Raw genomic sequence first — 20028 nt, forward strand, 5'->3', positions numbered from 1 at the left:
TGTCTGTTTCGTTGGTCATGACCCCAAAATAATGTCCTTTTATGCTGCATGGAATGTGAGCACGTTTTAGATAATAATAATAATGATAATATCCTTCCCAAAATTCATACCGTTTACCCTAAAGGCTAATTCACATTATACCATCACGTCACCGACACGTCACGTCACGTCACGTCACCGTCCCATCAGCCGTGCCTTGTATTCACACTATCCATCACGATCCCGTTCAGTTCGTGCTCAACCTCAGCGACTCACAGACTTAGCGGGAAGAAACTCGCATAAGCACCGTCACGTCACATCACGTCTAAATATTCTTTCCAAGAAAACGTGTCGTGATGTGACGGTGGATGCCGTGTGCTTGACGGTGACGCGACGTGATGGTGTGCACAAGTCCATTTGATTACATGTAAGAAATTCTCACGTACTTTGACGTGACGTGATGTGTCGGTGACCTGATGTTGTAATGTGAATCAGCCTTTATTAGGAAATGCCTTCGGATAGATGACGATTGTAATGTTTACTTAAAGGCAATCATTATAATCAATCCATTAACGTTGTAAGTTACAAGTAAATCTTGAATATGCCAAATGCCAAAAAGGATATTCTGCATTAGATTACAAAGGAGGAATAGATTATTATGGACTATTTATGAATCTTAACTGCATGTAAGACTGTCATTAAGGTACTCATTTATGAACAATAGTTTCACCTTTGAACTTTGACAATGAATGTACCGTCTCCCAGCATGACGTATTACCTTTTTCTACTTTTTCATTTTTTTTTTTACCAGTTTTACTTGAGAAACGATGCAATAAAATCAGAATTATTTCAGTGTCGAAAAGATTAAAATAAAACAAAGTCCTCTGGGGTAAATATATATATATATATATATATATATATATATATATATATATATATATATATAAATTATATATGTATATATTTACATATATTAACGTATATATGTAAATATATATACATATATATACATACAGTATATATATTGACAGTCGGTCTTCCCATGTACAGCAATATAAATATAATAAAACAAAAAACAACTTCAGGATGCCCCGATGTTAGCCTAAAAATATGACTTAGTGGTCTCGTTAAACTACTTAATAATAATAATAATAATAATAATAATAATAATAATAATAATAATAATAATAATAATGATAGTAATAATAATAATAATAATCCCCCTATGACCTCAATAACTGTTCCCCTATATTTCCCAGGTTCCTCCAACCCTCCCGGTATCTCTGTAACTGAATCGGCCCCACATCGTTACATACAGGATGTAGCACCGCCCAGCGACCCCAAGCCCCGCCCACTATACCCCGGGTGAGTTACTCCTTTTCCAGTCACTGACATATATATATATATATATATATATATATATATATATATATATATATATATATATATATATATATATATATTAACAATGTATCTATTGTATATATATATATATATATATATATATATATATATATATATATATATATATATATACATAAGCATTAAGCTAAAACGCCCTTTAATATCAATTGCTCTACCTCGGAAATAATATATTATATATGAAAAGAACGGTGGGATAAGATACATAATCTCTTCACTTTTGCCATGCTTAACAGAATCATAGTACTGGACAGGTATTACGTTACAAACACACAATCTATAATCGTATATTTTCACACATAATTATCACCATTATTCACAAGATAAACCCCTAATCATATGGAACAAGCCTACATGGGCCACTTACTTGAAATTCAAATAATATGGTCTGGGAGGGGTTTCGTGTATACCTCCACATTCTCAGGTACAATCAAGGCCAAGAGAGACCAGCTCTACCCAACTGGGTGGTGTCTCCTCCCACCTGGGGTAACTACGTAGGCGATGACGTATCTCAGAGGTACCTGCTCACTGCGGCAATTCACCTGCTGACGCAATAAGGAGGTAGACAAAGCTCCGCCTACATGGGGGATTTGGGGGGAAGTGAGCAGACCCTCTCTTTCTCTGGGCCTTGGGTACAATGGACAGAGAAACTGTTTACGTAATTATAAGTAATTGGTGCTTTCAATTGCACTCTGAGACACAAATGAAATTACTGCTAATATAGTACCTTGCATTATGGCATCCGCAATCGAAATATTAACACACAAAATTACTGAACGTATGTTTAATCATCTTGTACTAGTGGAGTGATTTACATGCCAAGCACTGGGGCAACAAAGGCCATTCAGTGCTGAAACGGAAATTGACAGCGAAGAAGCTTGAAAGGTGTAACAGGAGGAAAACCTCGCAGTTGCACTACGAATCAATTGCCAGGAGAGGGTAGGCAGTAAACTGGAAGAAAGAAAATACGAACGGAGGTACAGCAAAAGGAATGAAAGAGGTTGCAGCTAGTGGCCGAAGGGCGCTGCAGAGAACCTTAAGTTATGCCTACAGTGCACCGCATGAGGTGCACTGACGGCACTACCCTCCTACGGGTTTGTACTAGTAGATTAGAGAGCTATCGACTAAGTGTTAATGCAATGAATTTCTCTCGATTAGCCTATGTTATTAAACAGATATCTGACAATTATATGTACATTTAAGAATGACTATCAGGTTGCCATGAAGCCTGTAGTATTTACGAGTGCCTTGGTTATTTATCTTGGTTGTATCTTATACACTGGTGAATGTGTAGAGAGCTATGTGATATTTCTCCCTTTCTCCATTTTTGTTAAAAAGTTGCACAATATTCTTGCTCATACTTCAAACTCCTTTATCTTTTATTCATAGCTCTCGAACTTCATTTCTGGGAAGTAAGTTTAACCTTCTTGGGTCTGACAATTCTCCAGGGGTACGGTACATAACTTTGACGACTGGTTCTGACTAGTAGAAGTGATCACTCGACCAATCTCTCAGTTGCCAAGCATTTCTGATGTCTGGTCAGTTCCTACGTTCGACATAGGAATACCATCTCATCCTGTACAGATAAGAAGTCTGCCAATGTTGAGAAAAAGTAAAGGTTAAAATGATACGACGATGTGGGTATAAGAAATAAAAAGATGATTTGAATTCACTGAAGTATAAGGCTGTAGACTGCATTGAGTTATAAAATAACTATTACTTGAAAGGACTAGTTATATAATATAATATATATATATATATATATATATATATATATATATATATATATATATATATATATATATATAATATATAATTTGTGTATAGTGGCCATCTAATATTACGCATTATAACAGCCATGATACAAAGATGGCATCTTGGACTTTTCCCCTAAATGTGTCAGTTACTTACGTAAATCCTTGTGGTCCTAGTTGCAATATAAACTAGATTTTAAGGCACTGATGCTATGCTCTTCATGCAACCTCAGTTAAAGCCTATTAAAGTTAATCTGAAATTTTTAAAGCAGCTGATCCTCTCCAAACTGCGACAACTTTCAAAGCAAAGTCGTGTAACCGGAATACGGTGTCACTTGTAAAGACAAAGGGTTTGCATTACTTAGAAGCCCTTTAGTTCATTTGAATAAATATGTTTACAACTTGTTTATATATACAAGTCTTTTTTGTTCCATTAAACCGAAGTGAGATGTCACTTGTAAAGACTCATGTCAAAGAAAGATCGTAACGAGCGAATCTGCATTACTTAGGAACCTTTAGTTCAACGAAGTATGTTTACTACTGGTTTATATACACTACTTTCATTTATTCCTTTAAACTGGAGTAAGGTGTCCCTTGTAAAGACTCGTGTCAAAGAAAGATTGTAACAAGGGAATTTGCATTACTTAGGAACCTTTAGTTCATTTAGTTAAATATGTTTACTGCTTGTTTATGTAATGATCGTTCATTTCATATTACTGATGATGACAATGTCAATAACTAATTATTCGTTCATTCGTTCACGACAGAAGCGGCGGGAGCAAATTCCAAGGCTGCTGTCACCAGATGCCTGCGGCTGGTGTGGCTGTACCTGATCCTCGGCTCGTCAATGCACCTCTTCGCCTGCTTCCTTTTTCTCCAGTATTAAGGGATTTTCTTCAGCTTTAGGGAACTTTCTTATGCACTAAGGAACTTTCTCCAGCCTCGAGGAACTTTCGCCGCCGATTCCGAGCAAAGAAGATACCTGACTCGTCCTGGGACGTCGCTTCTTGGGCGAATCGCTGTCGCCTTGCCAGACTCCAGGGGGAACGTGAGGCTCACAGAGTGATTTTAGTTTAAGAAATCGACAGGCTTTTTCCCCTGCTGATCTGCTTGAGTACATCAGTCGTAAAAAAAAAAAAGGATGATATTGTTATTTGCTCAGCCCTCTAAATATAAAGGTAGCTTTTGTAACATAGTGACAATAAAAACATTACCAGGTATATATGTACATAGTTGCCAAGCTCACTATCAACGGTAGGAGGCATTCCCATGCTCTGGAGCCATTTTGTTATCCTTTGTAAATAACTCTGTCCCCTGCTTTTATGTCATGGTGAACAGTCTGCGTCAGTTTAGAGTAAGAATCGCCAATGTACCTCTAATGACCGTTTGGTTTCCATTCATTTGTTTTCCGCCAAGCTGCACAAGATAAAGGTATAGTGAAGTGCAAGTGAAACCTGGGAAAATACTCTGCAATGAATGTTGTTGCAAATGTAATTACCTAATTCTAATAGAGACTTAATGTAATATATATAGTGACCGAACGAAAGGTGACGGATGTGTTCACCTGGGGTCAAGCACCTAAGATTAATTGCTAAGTGCACTGTTCTTCATACTCTGAGCACCAGTTGTCCTTGTGCACCGGTAAGGAAGCTGTAGGTGTTCCTGTGTTTTTTGGTGTACTGTATAAGTGTATCATGGAGATACGTGTGCGTGTATATATATAGTGCAAATATACGCATGTGTGTGTATACAAATGAAAAATGCATTCAGTTCATGACAGGACCTTAATTTCCTCAACTTCCACACTAAACATATGCTTATCATTTAATCAAATTGAAGTAATTAATTTTATGAACATTTGTAAGTACTGAAATAAAAGTATTACAATGGAAAATAGAATATTCACGTTATCCATATATATATATATATATATATATATATATATATATATATATATATATATATATATATATATATATATATATTATATGTATACAGTACATATACACATATATATGCATATATGTAAAAATATATATACAGACATATATATATATATATATATATATATATATATATATATATATATATATATATATATATATCCATATGTATATACATATATATATACATGTAAGTGTGGGTGGGTGTAGGTGGACGTATGAGAGCGTGTATGTGTGTGTAAACTCAAAAGCCCAATGTTATTTCTTAAGGGTATACCTTAGTATACAAAGTTCTTTTTTTTTATTCCCTCTAGCAATAGACATCAATTACCCTAAGAGGTTTCATGCTGAAGAAATCTTCAGCTTAAAGATGTCTATTACTCTAGCAGACAAGCGTTGCTATCCAAATATTTTAGTTACGAGATATAATTGTTTAACTGTAAATTCTAAAATTAGAATCTTGTATTTTTATTTCCCCACTAGAAGATATATATACATACATACATTACATACATATATATATATATATATTATATATACATATATATATATATTATATATACATATATATATTATATATACATATATATATGTATATACATATAAATATATATGTATATATTTATATATATACATATATTTGTGTGTGCCTGTGGGGTGGAGTACTAATTGTATAAAAGTCTGTATAAAAGTGTATATATATATATACGCACACATATCCGGATATTGAATCATTTGTTCATATCGCAACATATTTTCTATACTGTTTATATAAACAATGAAATATACATAATTGTGCTGAATATGAAACAGGCCCCTCCAAACCAACCCAGTCTTTTGTTCTGATGCGAACTGCGCCTTTGTAAACAACAAAGTATCATGGTGAGAAATCTACAAAAGAAAAAATTCGAAATTATTTTCTCCTCGCGAATTTTCCAGTGCTTGATTTTTTTTTTTTTTTGTTTGGGGGGGGTTATTATGCAAAAATCAAAGCTATAAATGCATAACTGCGTATGTGAAATTAAAATTAAATGCAATTCGTTTCACTGCAATTGTATTAACAGTTACAATAAATCCAGAAGGTGTTTATTTAATGAGTTAGATTTCCCAACTGCTTACTCATCGAACTTCAAATTCCTAGTGCACTCTTATCTACCCCATCATCGTTTCTCTATTCTTACTTTATTTTCACACATGGGTATATTAATCTTTCGGCTCGTTCGTCAGAACATATGCTTATTCTGACTTGACTACCAACAATAATAAAATACTCTGCAGCCATCTCAGCACCAGCTGAGTTTAGCACCCGTCTGAATCATTCTTGCCCAAATGCACTGTGTGTTTGTTTTGTGTCTCATCAAGTACACCTTTAAACGTTTCAAACTGTTGTTTATTAAGTTTTCTTCTGGTGTATTCACACAGATATGCCAAGTTCTGGTGCGTGGCAGCCTCCTGGAGTAATCTGTTCATTTACATTTCTTGAAACAATATTCTGATGCCAGTTCCTATGATTTGAAAACAATATTTTGGTATTAGTTTCTACCGTTTGAAAATATTTTGATATTAAGTTTCTACTGTTTGCAAACAATATTACGATATTACTTTCTATCGTTTGAAGTCAATATTTTCATATTAGTTTCTATTGTTTCAAAAACAATATTCTGAAATTAATTTCTGCTGTTTGAACACAATATTCTATTAGTTTCTATTGTTTGAAAACAATATTCTGATATTTGTTTCTATTGTTTGGAAACAATATTTTGATTGGAGTTTCTATTGTTTGGAAACAATATTCTGATATTAGTTATCTATTGTTTGGAAACAATATTCTGATATTAGTTTCTATGTTTTAAAAACAATTTTCTGATATTAGTTTCCATTGTTTGAAAACAATATTCTGACATTAGTTTCAACTGTTTGGAAACAATATTTTCATATTAGTTTCAATTACTTGAAAACAATATTCTGATATTAGTACTAATTGTAAAGTACTTCCTATCTCATCTAAAGGCAGTTCCATCATTTTCATTTACTTAAGCTCAAGTGAAAACAAATGAACCTTTATGGAAGCTTATAATTCGAAAGAAAAAGGACATGCATTTTCTATGAATATTGTTATTATAATTGACAAATGTCAGGGAAAATCTCTTCAAACATATCAAACATCACTTCATAGCTCTCTATAACAACAAACCTTATCTTTATAACTACTGTAAATACTATTCCATAAATATATATATACATATAAATATACATATATAAGTCTTGCTTGTAAAGCGAACTCCATAACTGATAAGTGTGATTGTGTGTGTGTGTGTGTGTGTGTGTGTGTGTGTGAAAGGACATGTGTGTCAGAAAATATAATGATCTATGACTATGGTGCAAGAATAAAGACGAATTCAGAGCAATTATTTCGAGTAAAAGCAAGACATGATTATTTTTGCTTTGACAGGTGGATATAAATAATGAGTTCACAAAGATATGAAACCATAAAGATAGTTTCTGTGCAAGAGCTGATAGTTTTTTCTTTTAATAATATTCAGTCACCCACACACAAATATATACGTGTATGTATATACATATATATATTATATAATATATATGTTTTTATATATATATATATATATATATATATATATATATATACTGTATATTCTATATATATACAATATATATATATATATATATATATATATATATATATATATATATATATGTGTGTGTGTGTGTGTCTATAATATATCTATATATGTCAGTGTGTAATTCATTCAAGATTAATTCCGTCTTCAACGCCATTTCCTTACTGAGTAGCTATCACAGGCTTCACAACGTACCTGACCTCGGTCATTGACCACACAGAGTCGCTTGATTCCTAAATCATTCTAGACCAGATTTCATATGACAAGGAATATCATAAAACGTCAAGAAAAATAAGTATATAAATAAAAGCAAACTACGAAATACTTCCATCTTATTTAAGGTCTCTGTAACTTCGAACTTTAATTTATAAATTAACTTTTTCTTCTCAAATAACTGATCTCTTGTTCCTGTATTTCCTACTGCCTACCGTTGCTTCTTTCAATGAACTCTATATTCTTCGGAAGCTTGAATTTCAAGTCAATGGCCCCTGTGGGCTCGTTCTCTATGGATACAGTTCATCTGAATAATAATAATAATAATAATAATAATAATAATAATAATAATAATAATAATAATAATAATAATAATAATAATAATATTAATAGAATGATTAATGAATTTTATTTTACATAGGAAGGAATATAAGATTTAGGCCAAGCGCAGGGACCTATGAGGTCATTCAGCGTTGAAAGGAAAATTGAGAGTAAAAAGGTTTGAAAGGCGTACCTGGAGGAAAATCTCGCAATTGCAATACGAAACAATTGTTAAGAGAGGGTGGAAAGTGAGATGGAAGAGAATGTGAACGGATGTATAGTAAGAACGAATGAAAGGGGTTGCAGCTAGGGGCCGAAGGGACACCGCAAAGAACCTTAAGTAACGCATACAGTGCACAGCGCGAGGTGCACTGATGGCACTAACCCCCCTACGAAGTTTATTTTATATACACAAAATTCGAAACCCCTATTGTTCAAAATGTCCTCAAAAAACCTCCACAAGTCTCTCTCCCTCTCTCTCACACACATCATGTTTCGTTGTCTTCTGCAAATAAGCTCCACGTTCACATTAATGTTCTCTCAAAACGACCATTTACCAGTAAATGAGTCTCTTACATTCTCCCTTAATGTGATCAAACTTTAGATACCCTCGTGAAATGGATTTCAATTTATTCAAGGAAAAAAATCCGTTAAAATTCCCCTTAAACAAGAAGCGACCCATCCCCTTTTATGCTGGACTTGGAAGGGAAATTTTTTATCTAAAACACATTATTTTCGTTTATAATTAGAATTCTTCCAGTATTTTAGCCACTTTTTTTTGCATATAGTTCTATTTCTCTCTATATTCATCCCCGAATGGCGTATACCTTCTAATTAAAAACTGAAATATATATATATATATATATATATATATATATATATATATATATATATATATATATATATATATATATATATATATATGTTTATATATATACATATATACATATATATATACATATATATATATATATATATATATATATATATATATATATATATATATATATATATATATATATATAAACTCTACTTTATTTCAAACAATCTCTTTCAACCTTGTCTCTTTTGCAAAGATGAGTATTTTATACATACAAAAATATGTACTTCTAAAGAAAAAATTTAAAATATTTCATACGAATATTTCTGAAGATGGACCAAACTACCTTGAGAATAATTTACTACCATCACTACTACTACTACTACTACTACTACTACTATCATTATTATTATTATTATTATGTTATTTATTACCGTGAGAAATTCACAGTACAACTGCCACAGTTACTGACGATGTTGCTATTCCTGTTGTTTTCATGGTTGATTGTCTATAATTACTGTATCGTTACTGTTTTAACAACCAATATTCATTACCAAATAATATATATATATATATATATATATATATATATATATATATATATATATATATATATATATATATATATATATATATATATATATATATATATATATATATATATATATATATATATATATATATATATATATATATATATATACATACATATGTGTGTATTATATGCATACATATAAATATATGTATATATGTACATATATTTATATGTATATATATGTATATATACATATATAAATATATATGTATATATATACAAATATAATGTATATATGTACGTAAAAGATTCATATATACAAAACGTTGCCTGCTTGTGTATGGATGTATATGTGTGTGTGTAAAGACATTTACCATGAAAAACTCAAACTTTCTCTCGGAGAACCCGACAATTTCAGTCAATTTTGATGGCTGGTACATATACAACGACCTGACTAATATTTAAACATAAGTATGAATAAGAATATAGATATAAATATGCCATAATTTCGCGTGGTCAAAAAAAAAAAATATGGCTGAAATTTGCTTTACAAGCAAGATGCGACTTACTGACTTATATTTCATTCAGCTTCAGCGGGAAAAGTGTCTGAAAGCGGCCTGGTGTTCCAGGTGACTGTCAATTGCTTTAAAACAGAAGTGTTTCGTACAGCAAGAGGCGGCTTGTTTTGAAGAGCCACGGAAGAAATATGATGACGTGGCATCTTTTTAATCTGTTCAAGAAATTACTGTATTATGTGAGCGTTTGGATTGAAGCCAAAAAGTATATACTGTTGCATTGTGAATTTCCTGTAATCATATTTGCTTAATATCTAACTGAGTTACTTTCTTCCTTTTTACATTATGTTTACGTGTGTGTGTGTATATATATATATATATATATATATATATATATATATATATATATATATATATATATCTATGTACATATATATATATATACAGTATATAGTATATATCTTTCTTCTATATATATATATATATATATATATATATATATATATATATATATATATATATATATATATATATATATATATATATATATATATATATATATATATATATATATATATATATATATATATATATATATATATATATATATATATATATATATATATATATATATATATATATATATATATATATATATATATATATATATATATATATATATATATATATGTATATATATATATATATATATATATATATATATATATATATATATATATATATATATATATATATATATATATATATATATATATATATATATATATATATATATATATATATATATATATGTACAGTATACAGTATATATAGACACACTGTTTATGATATATCACAGTCTGTACCTACAAAGCAATCAGTGTAACAACTGACAAATGATGTTTTCCCATTCTGTTTAACCTTGCGTAACAATGACTACGAAAGTGATCTAAAGAAAATTTCGTGAAAAATCACACTCCTCTCGATCCTTCTGCGAAACCGATACAAATAATCACACCACTTATTATTTTTCCGATCCTTTCCAGCAAAACATCTTTCAGACCCTGGACGCTGACGGACGAATAGATGTCAAACTGTAGCATGTATATTCATTACATAGTGAAATTCCCCCCCTCTAGTGACTTTCCACCCCTGTGCCCCATCGCTCGTAAAAGTTACTGACTGAACTGTAGAGTCAGACCTATGTGAGGGACGGGGGGAATGAAATGAATAAAATAACAAGTGTGTCCAAGACTGTCATCTATTGTCATTGTATAAGCCTAAATAAACGATTTGGTAAAAAAAATTTTTTATTTGCCTGTTTTAGTAGTTTGATATAAAGAACTTGATTTGGTTGATGCATGTCACCCCTGTGATAGAAGATGGTTTAAGGTTGTGGAGATAACCATTGAACTAGGTTGGCGGGGTGGGGGGCAGGTCGCAGCCGGGGAGCAGATAGGCAGTAGGCCAACACTCTCAAATCAAACCCAAATCAATCTGATAAATGGTATAGTGATAAACTCTTGAGACAATCTCTGCAGGAAAAATTAAAACATTTCTTTTACACACTTTTATATGTGTGTGTATATGTATGTATGTATGTATATATATATATATATATATATATATATATATATATATATATATATATATATATATATATATATATAATTATATTTATATATATATATATATATATACCGAATAAATCAGTTTTGATTCCTTTGCTAAGACTGACTGACAAGAACCGCTCATTAAAAACCCATTTTGACCTAAAGCCCAAAGTCCTAAGCAGTAAATTATGCACCTGGTATATAGACGACTGTGGTGGTCACAACCAGGATAAAAAAAAGGGGGGGACGTGAGCGCGCAACCACACGTTAAAAAAACTTACTGATAATCGAAAAAGCAGCACCACTGACACCATCCCATTCAAAAGGCAAAAAGATGTGTGGTTAAAAATTTTGTATAAAATTTATTTTAGCAACATAAAAATCTTTCATCAAGAGCATAAATCATTAAACCTTATTCCAGACAGTGACGAATAACATCACAGAAACATCAAATTAAAAAAAAAAAAAAGGAAAAAGAAAAAATGTCGACCACTAACAAGATGGCTCATAAAGAATCCTCCCGGATACATAAAGAAACGAAGGGTAGAAATAAAACCCTCCTACTCCTCCCCCTCCTCCAATTCCTCTTCCTCTTCCTGCAATGCCTCCTTTTCCTCCTCCTCCTCCTGCAATGCCTCCTTTTCCTCCTCTAATTCCTGCTCCTCCTCCTCCTCTTACAATTTTTCCTACTCCTCCAATTCCTCTTCCTCCTCCTGCAATGCCTCCTTTTCCTCCTCCTCCTCCTCCTCCTGCAATGCCTCCTTTTCCTCCTCCAATTCCTGTTCTTCTTCCAATTCCTCCTCCTCCTCCTCTTCCAATTTTTCCTCCTCCTCCAATTCCTCATCCTCCTCCACCTCCTCCAGTTCCTACTCCTCCTCCTCTTCCAATTCCTCTTCTTCCTCCTCCTCCTCCTCCTCCATTTCCTCCACCCCTTCTGCCAAATTAATTACAATGACGCCGGTCCATCAGTGATGTTGTTTGTCGCGGGATATGAGTTTCGTGCTTGATATATGATACTTGAATTCCCTCCCTTCTGTAATGAGTTTCGGCTTAATTGGCTTTTAAATTGCAACGATAATATCCCCAGATGAAGATATTCGAATTAATTACCTCGGCAGTTTTGTTTCAAATTAATTCCGGCTGGACTTTGCTCTCTCGGTCCGTCCTGGAGGGGAGGAGAGATCCTTCTGGAGGAGAGCGGATTACGATTTGTTGCAGATTCCTTCGCAAAGGATTTTGCGTGGGTTTTCCTGAGGTGCGAGATTCATGTGTTTTTTTTTTTTTGTTAGCTATTTTTCATAGTATGCATATGGATACAGTCATATAGTATGCATACATATGGATACAGTCATAAAGTCTATCAAACTGGCACGACTACTTCCACAGTAACAATTATCATAATCAGAATTATTTAATCATTTTATACTAATCGAAATATATGTATATTTTCATGCGGAAACTGTCATAAACACTATCAAACTCACGATAACTTCCACAGGAAATAATTACCATAACCAGAATTACTTAATTTTTTTTTTATCACTTGTGAAATCCCACAAGATCCAGCAGAGAAAACGTACGTGAATCACACTGGACTTTTTCCTCTATCAAACGCGTTAATTACAGATATTATTATGCAATTTTCTCTCCCTGAACACTCAGGGAGCCTAAACCGGAAAAATACTTTGTATCATTATGGTTCGTATCTCGTGACGAATCGACTGGTATATTAGCCTATATTTTGAACTATTGTTCTGCAGTAGAAGTTTAACTGTATATATATATATACGATATATAATATTTTATTTAGAAGATTATATATATATATATATATATATATATATATATATATATATATATATATATATATATATATATATATACACATACATATATATATACATACATACATGCATACAATATAATTTTATATATAATGTGTGTATATATATATATATATATATATATATATATAAACTGACATAAATATTTATATATATATATATATATATATATATATATATATATATATATATAATGTAAGTTCAAAGCGGGCATAAATTCATATGAATTAAGACAGACAGAGTAGTAACTTGGACTTAACCTTTCATGAACTAAACTGACCATGAATCGAAAGTAAAGATAAATGACAGCAAACCTTAGTGTAAACCAGATGACAATGAAGAATCAATAAACAAATAAATATTTGAATCAATAAACGGTAGTTGAGAAATAATTCATGAAAAAACTGGGAAAATTTCCTACGCTGAATTAGCGTTACAGCTTCGGCTAACGGCTATTCGAACAGCATTTTCATAAACTTTATCGCTTCATTTGAAATGAAATACCACTGCCAATAAGCGCCACTATCATCGGGTAAATAATTGCTTTTCAGGCTTTATTTCTGAATATATCAAGTAATGTTACATTTTTGTCTCTAACGTTTATATGCCTTTAAAAACATTATATGTGTGGGCTTGAGTGTGCGTGTATGTATGTCTGTATACATACATTAATACAAATATACATATACAAATACATATATAACATATGTATATAGTTTATACTGTATATGTTTATATATATATATATATATATATATATATATATATATATATATATATAATCGCTTTCCTGAATTTTCCTCTTACAGGAGCTGACCACACTGGCAACAGCTCACCACACTCGACTGACTATCAGGTACGCAGTCCCAACTTAGGTCGAAGGAAAAACACAGAGGGTTTTAATGGAACGTGCCTAAATCGTTAAACCTCATTCAAGAAAAACACAAAGGGTTTTAATGGAACGTGCCTCGCTAAACGTCGTTCAGGAATCGAACTCGAGCTCTACGGCTACTTGAAACTATACTACGAAGTTCCATATAATTACTACTGAGCATTTCTTTCTTTCTTTAAATTATGAGCTGAAAATCCTTTTTGGACAGTCAGTTGATTATATAAGCCCAAGAGGACTCCTGAGGGACAGTAGCCTGAATAAAGAGGCAAGTAACAGGAAACGGTGATAAATAAATAAATACGAGGGAATAGATTATAAGCCCCTGAATTCAGGAGACGTCAAAAGAAAGCAGGAATGAATTCGCCCCTAGCTTAAGCATCTGGAATGGAATGGAATATGGAGCTTAGGCCAAGGGCCAAGCACTGGGACCTATCAGGTCATTCAGCGCCGGGAGGGAAATTGAGAGTAGGTAGGTTTGAAAGTTGTAACAGGAGGAAAACCTCACAGTTGTACTTAGGGTGGATAGCAAGATGTAGGAGAGATATGAATGAAGGTACAGTAAAAGGAACGAAAGGGGTTGCAGCTAGGGGCCGAAGGGACGCTGCAAAGAACCTTTAGTAATGCCTACAGTGCACCTGTGAGGTGCACTGACGGCACTACTCCCCTACGGGGCTTAAACGTTGGAGGTCATAGGACTCCACAACTGCACTAGTCAAACTATTCTACATTTTAGTTGTAACCGAGATAAAATTCCTAGCAACCTGAGAAGTATTAAACCTGATACTAAAAAACAACACTCTGTTGACAGCATAAGCCTGCGTGGTGTTTTAACCAATAATGACAACCGATATAACGAGAGAATGGGCACTGCCACCTTAATCCTGTAACTACTAAAGCAAAATTAACCTAGTTGAAGAAAACTTCCAAACATCAGCTGCTTATATATATATATATATATATATATTTATATATATATATATATATATATATATATATATATATGTATTATATATATATATGTATGTTTATATATATATACAATATATATATATATATATATATATATATATATATATATATATATATATATATATATATATATAACATCTGTGAACTGTAAACCCTTGATAAGCCAATTAGTGAATTAACTTGATCGGCCAACAAAATTAGGACCCTACCAAACTTATCTTTTCCTAGGTCCTTTGGATCACCGACTTCTAAATTTATCCTTCTTTTGCGCCCGAGAGAGAGAGAGAGAGAGAGAGAGAGAGAGAGAGAGAGAGAAAATTGATGATGCACTTCAAGTCTCCTCTATCTTTTTATCTTTCTCTACTCACCATTATCATGCATATCTCTTCCATTCTCTCCCTGTCTCGGCAGATTATCTATCATCACTCTCTTTCTCTCCCTTTTATCTTAGGCCCTTGTCCTCGTGGTTCCACGGTCCCAGTAACTGCTCTCAAAAACCGAGGGACCTATTTTCGGTCACCGGACCGACCGACGAAAATGTCCAGCATACCTTTGCTGGGTCAGCTATGAATTACAATATTCTGTGAAATTCAGGGTGTCAAGTCAAACACTCGGGCACTTTCGGCCATTCAGCGCTGAAGGCAGTGAAAAGAGGGAGTTCGAGTGGTTGGACAGTAACGATAAATGTGATCCCGAAAATAAAGATGAAGACCAGGCTCTAGAGGAGGAATTGGGAGAAACCCCACAGTTGCATTAATAGGTAATAGAACAGAACAGAATAGTACAGAATAGAATAGATATATAGGATTTTGGCCAAAGGCCAAGCGCTGGGACCTGCGAGGTCATTCAGCGCCGAAAGGGAAATTGAAAGTAGGAAAGTTTTAAAGGTGTAACAGGAGGAAAACCTCGCAGTTGCACTCAGAAACATTTGTTAGGGGAGGGTGAAAAGTAAGAGGGAAGAAAGAGAATATGAACGGAGGTACAGTAAAAGGAAAAAGGGGTTGTACCTTGGGACCGAAGGGCCGCTGTATTACACTGCATGAGGTGCATTGACGGCACTACCCCGCTACGGGATACTAATAGGTAATAGTCAGGAGTTGGACAGGAAAACTGAAGAAAGGAAGCGGGAACGTAGATAAAGTAAAGGGTTAAAAACTGGATGCAGCCAGGGCCTTTAGGGACGTTGCAAACACCCTCTAGAATGTCTACAGTACACCATTTGAGGTGCACTGATGGCACTATCCCCCTATGCCTACGAGGCCAATGAATTAGGTAAACGGTTTTTATTCTAACGTTCTGCATCAAAATAATAGAATGGGATATAAAATTTAGGTCAAAGGCCAAGCGCTGGGACATATGAGGGCATTCAGTGCTGAAAGCGACATTAAGAGTAGAAAAGTTCTCCAGGTATAACAGGAGGAAAACCTCGCAGTTGCACTATGAAACAGCCGTTAGAAGGTGGATAGTAAGATGGAAAGAGAATATGAATGGAAGTACAGTAAAAGGAATGAAAGGGGTTGCAGCTAGGGGCCAAAGGGACACTTCAAAGAACCTTAAGTAATGACTACAGTACATCGCGTGATGTGCACTGATAGCTTCCACGCCCCGCCCCCAACCCCGTGACGTAATGAAATAATAACTACTACCAATATTCCATGTTGTCCGCGAGTATGTGTATATATGTAGGCGTGTTTTTTTAATATTTTCTCCCTTTCTCTCTCTTTCTCTCTCTCTCTTCTTGATACAGGAGACGAGGAAGCATATGGTGAGACGCCGAACGTTGACTGTTATGATGATGTATGGATCAAACTTTTCCGAACTTCAGACAAAAGTGATAGAAGAGAAAGCGACGCTGATTGAGATAGATATCACTCTGCCTAATGGCCTGAAGCGCTATCAACTTTCTTCTACATATTGCAGTTCGGGTGAAGCTACTTTCGAGTTGCTCCTCCTTCGACGTCATTAAAGAGAGAGAGAGAGAGAGAGAGAGAGAGAGAGAGAGAGTCTTCCAGTTTCAAAAGGTGGATTTAAGTGGCGTTTCAAACGGAGATAAAGTTTCAGTTCCAACAGAGGGAAAGATCCGATTCCAAAATATTCTAGTGTCTTCAGACATGTCTTCTCATCAACTTTTTGATTCTGACCTACATCTGATTTTGTATTTTCCAAAGATTCTGTCAGATTCTCGTTGCTTTTGTCTGGCAGGATTGAAAGAGTTTAGGATGAACTTCACAAAATAGGAAGAGAATAGAAAGTGTGTCAAGGGCACATACAACAGCAATCCCGTAAGTGGCTATCGTCTGAGGGTTCCATCAGAAATGGAAAAAGATAGGTTAAAATCTCTCTCTCTTTCTCTATCTGAGTCACGAAATTTGTTAAAGTATCGAAAGATTTTGTAATGGTATATCACCTACTATTCCCCCTCCCCACCCCTCTCTCTTTCTGTGAGTCACGAAATTTGTTAAACTATCGAAAGATTTTGTAATGGTATACCATCTACTATCCAACCCCCTCTCTCTCTCTCTCTCTGAGTCACGAAATTTGTTAACCTATCGAAAGATTTTGTGATGGTATATCATCTACTATTCCCGCCCCCCTCTCTCTGAGTCACGAAATTTGTTAAAGTATCGAAAGATTTTGTAATGTTAAACCATCTGCTATTCTCTCTCTCTCTCTCTGTGGGTTGCGAAATATTTTAAAGTATCGAAAGATTTTGTAATGCTATCTCATCTACTATTCTCTCTCTCCCTCTCTCTCACTGTGGGTCACAAAATTAGTAAAGAGTATCGTAAGACTTTGTAGTTTTTGTTACATATCTACATTTAAAGGTTATGTTCCATGGCATTCAATTAAAGATTTTAATTGCAATAAATCAAAATATAACATTGCTAGAAAGCTATTAAGCTTCACTGGCGGTGATTCCTTTTTACGAAAAGACAAATCTGGAAAAATCTGGCTTGCTTCTACAATTCCATTCTCTCTTTACAACATTAAATCGGATTACCCCGACAGCTGGGGGAATTTAGAACTTTATGAAAAAGAAGGGGAAAAAACTTACGCCCTCTTAAACACTCTCCTTTAACGTTGCGTCTTGAAGTCCCACACGAACCTATACAAGTTTTTTTTTTTTTTTAACTGATACCTTGTCCTGAAGACATTTAAAAAAAAAAAGCCTACTCTGTCAAAAGCCTTCGTTTAATGTTATATTCTGGAGTATCAACGAATTGATACGAACGTTTTTCAACTAATGAATAAAGACGTCTTCAAGGTTCTGGTAATTTTTTCGTAAAGGAGTCTTTTCTGTTTTTTTTAGGGTTTTTTTTTTTTTTTTTTTTTTTTTTGTAAAGGAGGTAGCACCAGCGAGCGACACCCGGGGGTCACTCCAACGAGATGCTTAGGCGATTCTCCCAAAGACAACAATTGAGTTTGGGCCGTAAAAGTTGCACTTACGAAAGCCCTTAAGAACCCCCTATAAATTTTAATGGCGCGTTTTTCTTGCGAGAGAATTTCTTTTTCTCTTTTTTTTTCAGTGGGCATTTCCGGTAGGAGTTGGACAGGGCCAAAATAAGACGTGTGAGAGAGAGAGAGAGAGAGAGAGAGAGAGAGGGGGGGTCCTTCTTTTTTAAAGCCACTGTGTTTAAAGGGTGCCTTTGAAATGTTACCGAAGCTTCCTTTTAGATGTTACGTGGGGGATACTGTGTATTTGCATACGGATGTCTCTTTTGGGGGATACTGTACGTTTGCTTAGTGAAGCTATGTGGAAGATACTGTCTATTTGCCTATAGATGTTACTCAAGGAATACCTAGGTTTACTTACAGATGTTACTTATGGGATACTGTACAACTGCTCTCAGGTGCCACTTGGGGATACTGTATACCAATGATTACGTTACTGAGGGATACTGTATAATGACTGAAGTGTTGCCCACGAGATGATGTCTGTAATATGCTTAAAGATGTAGGCTACTTGGCGGATACTTTTTAACAGATTTTACGTGGGGATACAGTATACTCGATTACAGATTTTATTTATAACTGATAATTTCCACACAATGTTAATTTTGGATACGCTGTACAGACTTTGGGCTCAAGTGTCACTTGGGGATACTACATATAGTTTTCCTTAAGAGTGCTACCTAGGGATACTGTATATTTTTCAACGGGATCCGGCTTATTTCTCATATGTATTGCCTTGTGGCAAACCCTCATTAAACTGAGAATTAAGCTGAATATAAGAAGAGAGAAAAGATTACTTTGGTTATACTGTATAAATGCTTACAGGTATATCTTAGGGGATACTGTCAGGCGTGTTTGTTTTCGGATGTTACTTGGGACAGGTACATGTTTCACAAGCGTTACTTGGAGAGCACTGTACATTTTCTTATAGAAGTTACTTGGAATACTGTTTACTTGCTTGGGGGATACTGTATGCCTGCCCACAGGTGTAATTTGGGGAATACTGTATAATAACTTAAATATGTTGTCTCTTACAGCCAGCTATTTCTCGCAGGATACTGTACAATTACTTTGAATTTTCTTTTGGGGATACTCTGTAATTTCTTAATGATATTA

General features: G+C 33.9%; 1 protein-coding gene and 1 long non-coding RNA gene across 2 annotated transcripts in view; one reads left to right on the forward strand and one right to left on the reverse strand.

Annotated features, from left to right (window-relative positions):
* Positions 1–12726, forward strand: part of LOC136834035 (uncharacterized) — a 284741-nt gene extending 272015 nt beyond the window's left edge. Inside the window, exons 10-12 of the mRNA XM_067096292.1 lie at positions 1239–1344; positions 3923–4034; positions 12289–12726. Coding sequence (XP_066952393.1) covers positions 1239–1344; positions 3923–4034; positions 12289–12726 — 656 coding nt within the window. The remainder of the gene's footprint in view (positions 1–1238; positions 1345–3922; positions 4035–12288) is intronic.
* Positions 1–20028, reverse strand: part of LOC136834282 (uncharacterized) — a 461458-nt gene that overhangs the window by 439360 nt on the left and 2070 nt on the right. The gene's annotated exons all lie outside the window — the stretch shown is intronic.

The sequence above is a fragment of the Macrobrachium rosenbergii genome, chromosome 53 (genome assembly GCF_040412425.1).
Source record: "Macrobrachium rosenbergii isolate ZJJX-2024 chromosome 53, ASM4041242v1, whole genome shotgun sequence".
NCBI classification, from domain to species: domain Eukaryota; kingdom Metazoa; phylum Arthropoda; class Malacostraca; order Decapoda; family Palaemonidae; genus Macrobrachium; species Macrobrachium rosenbergii.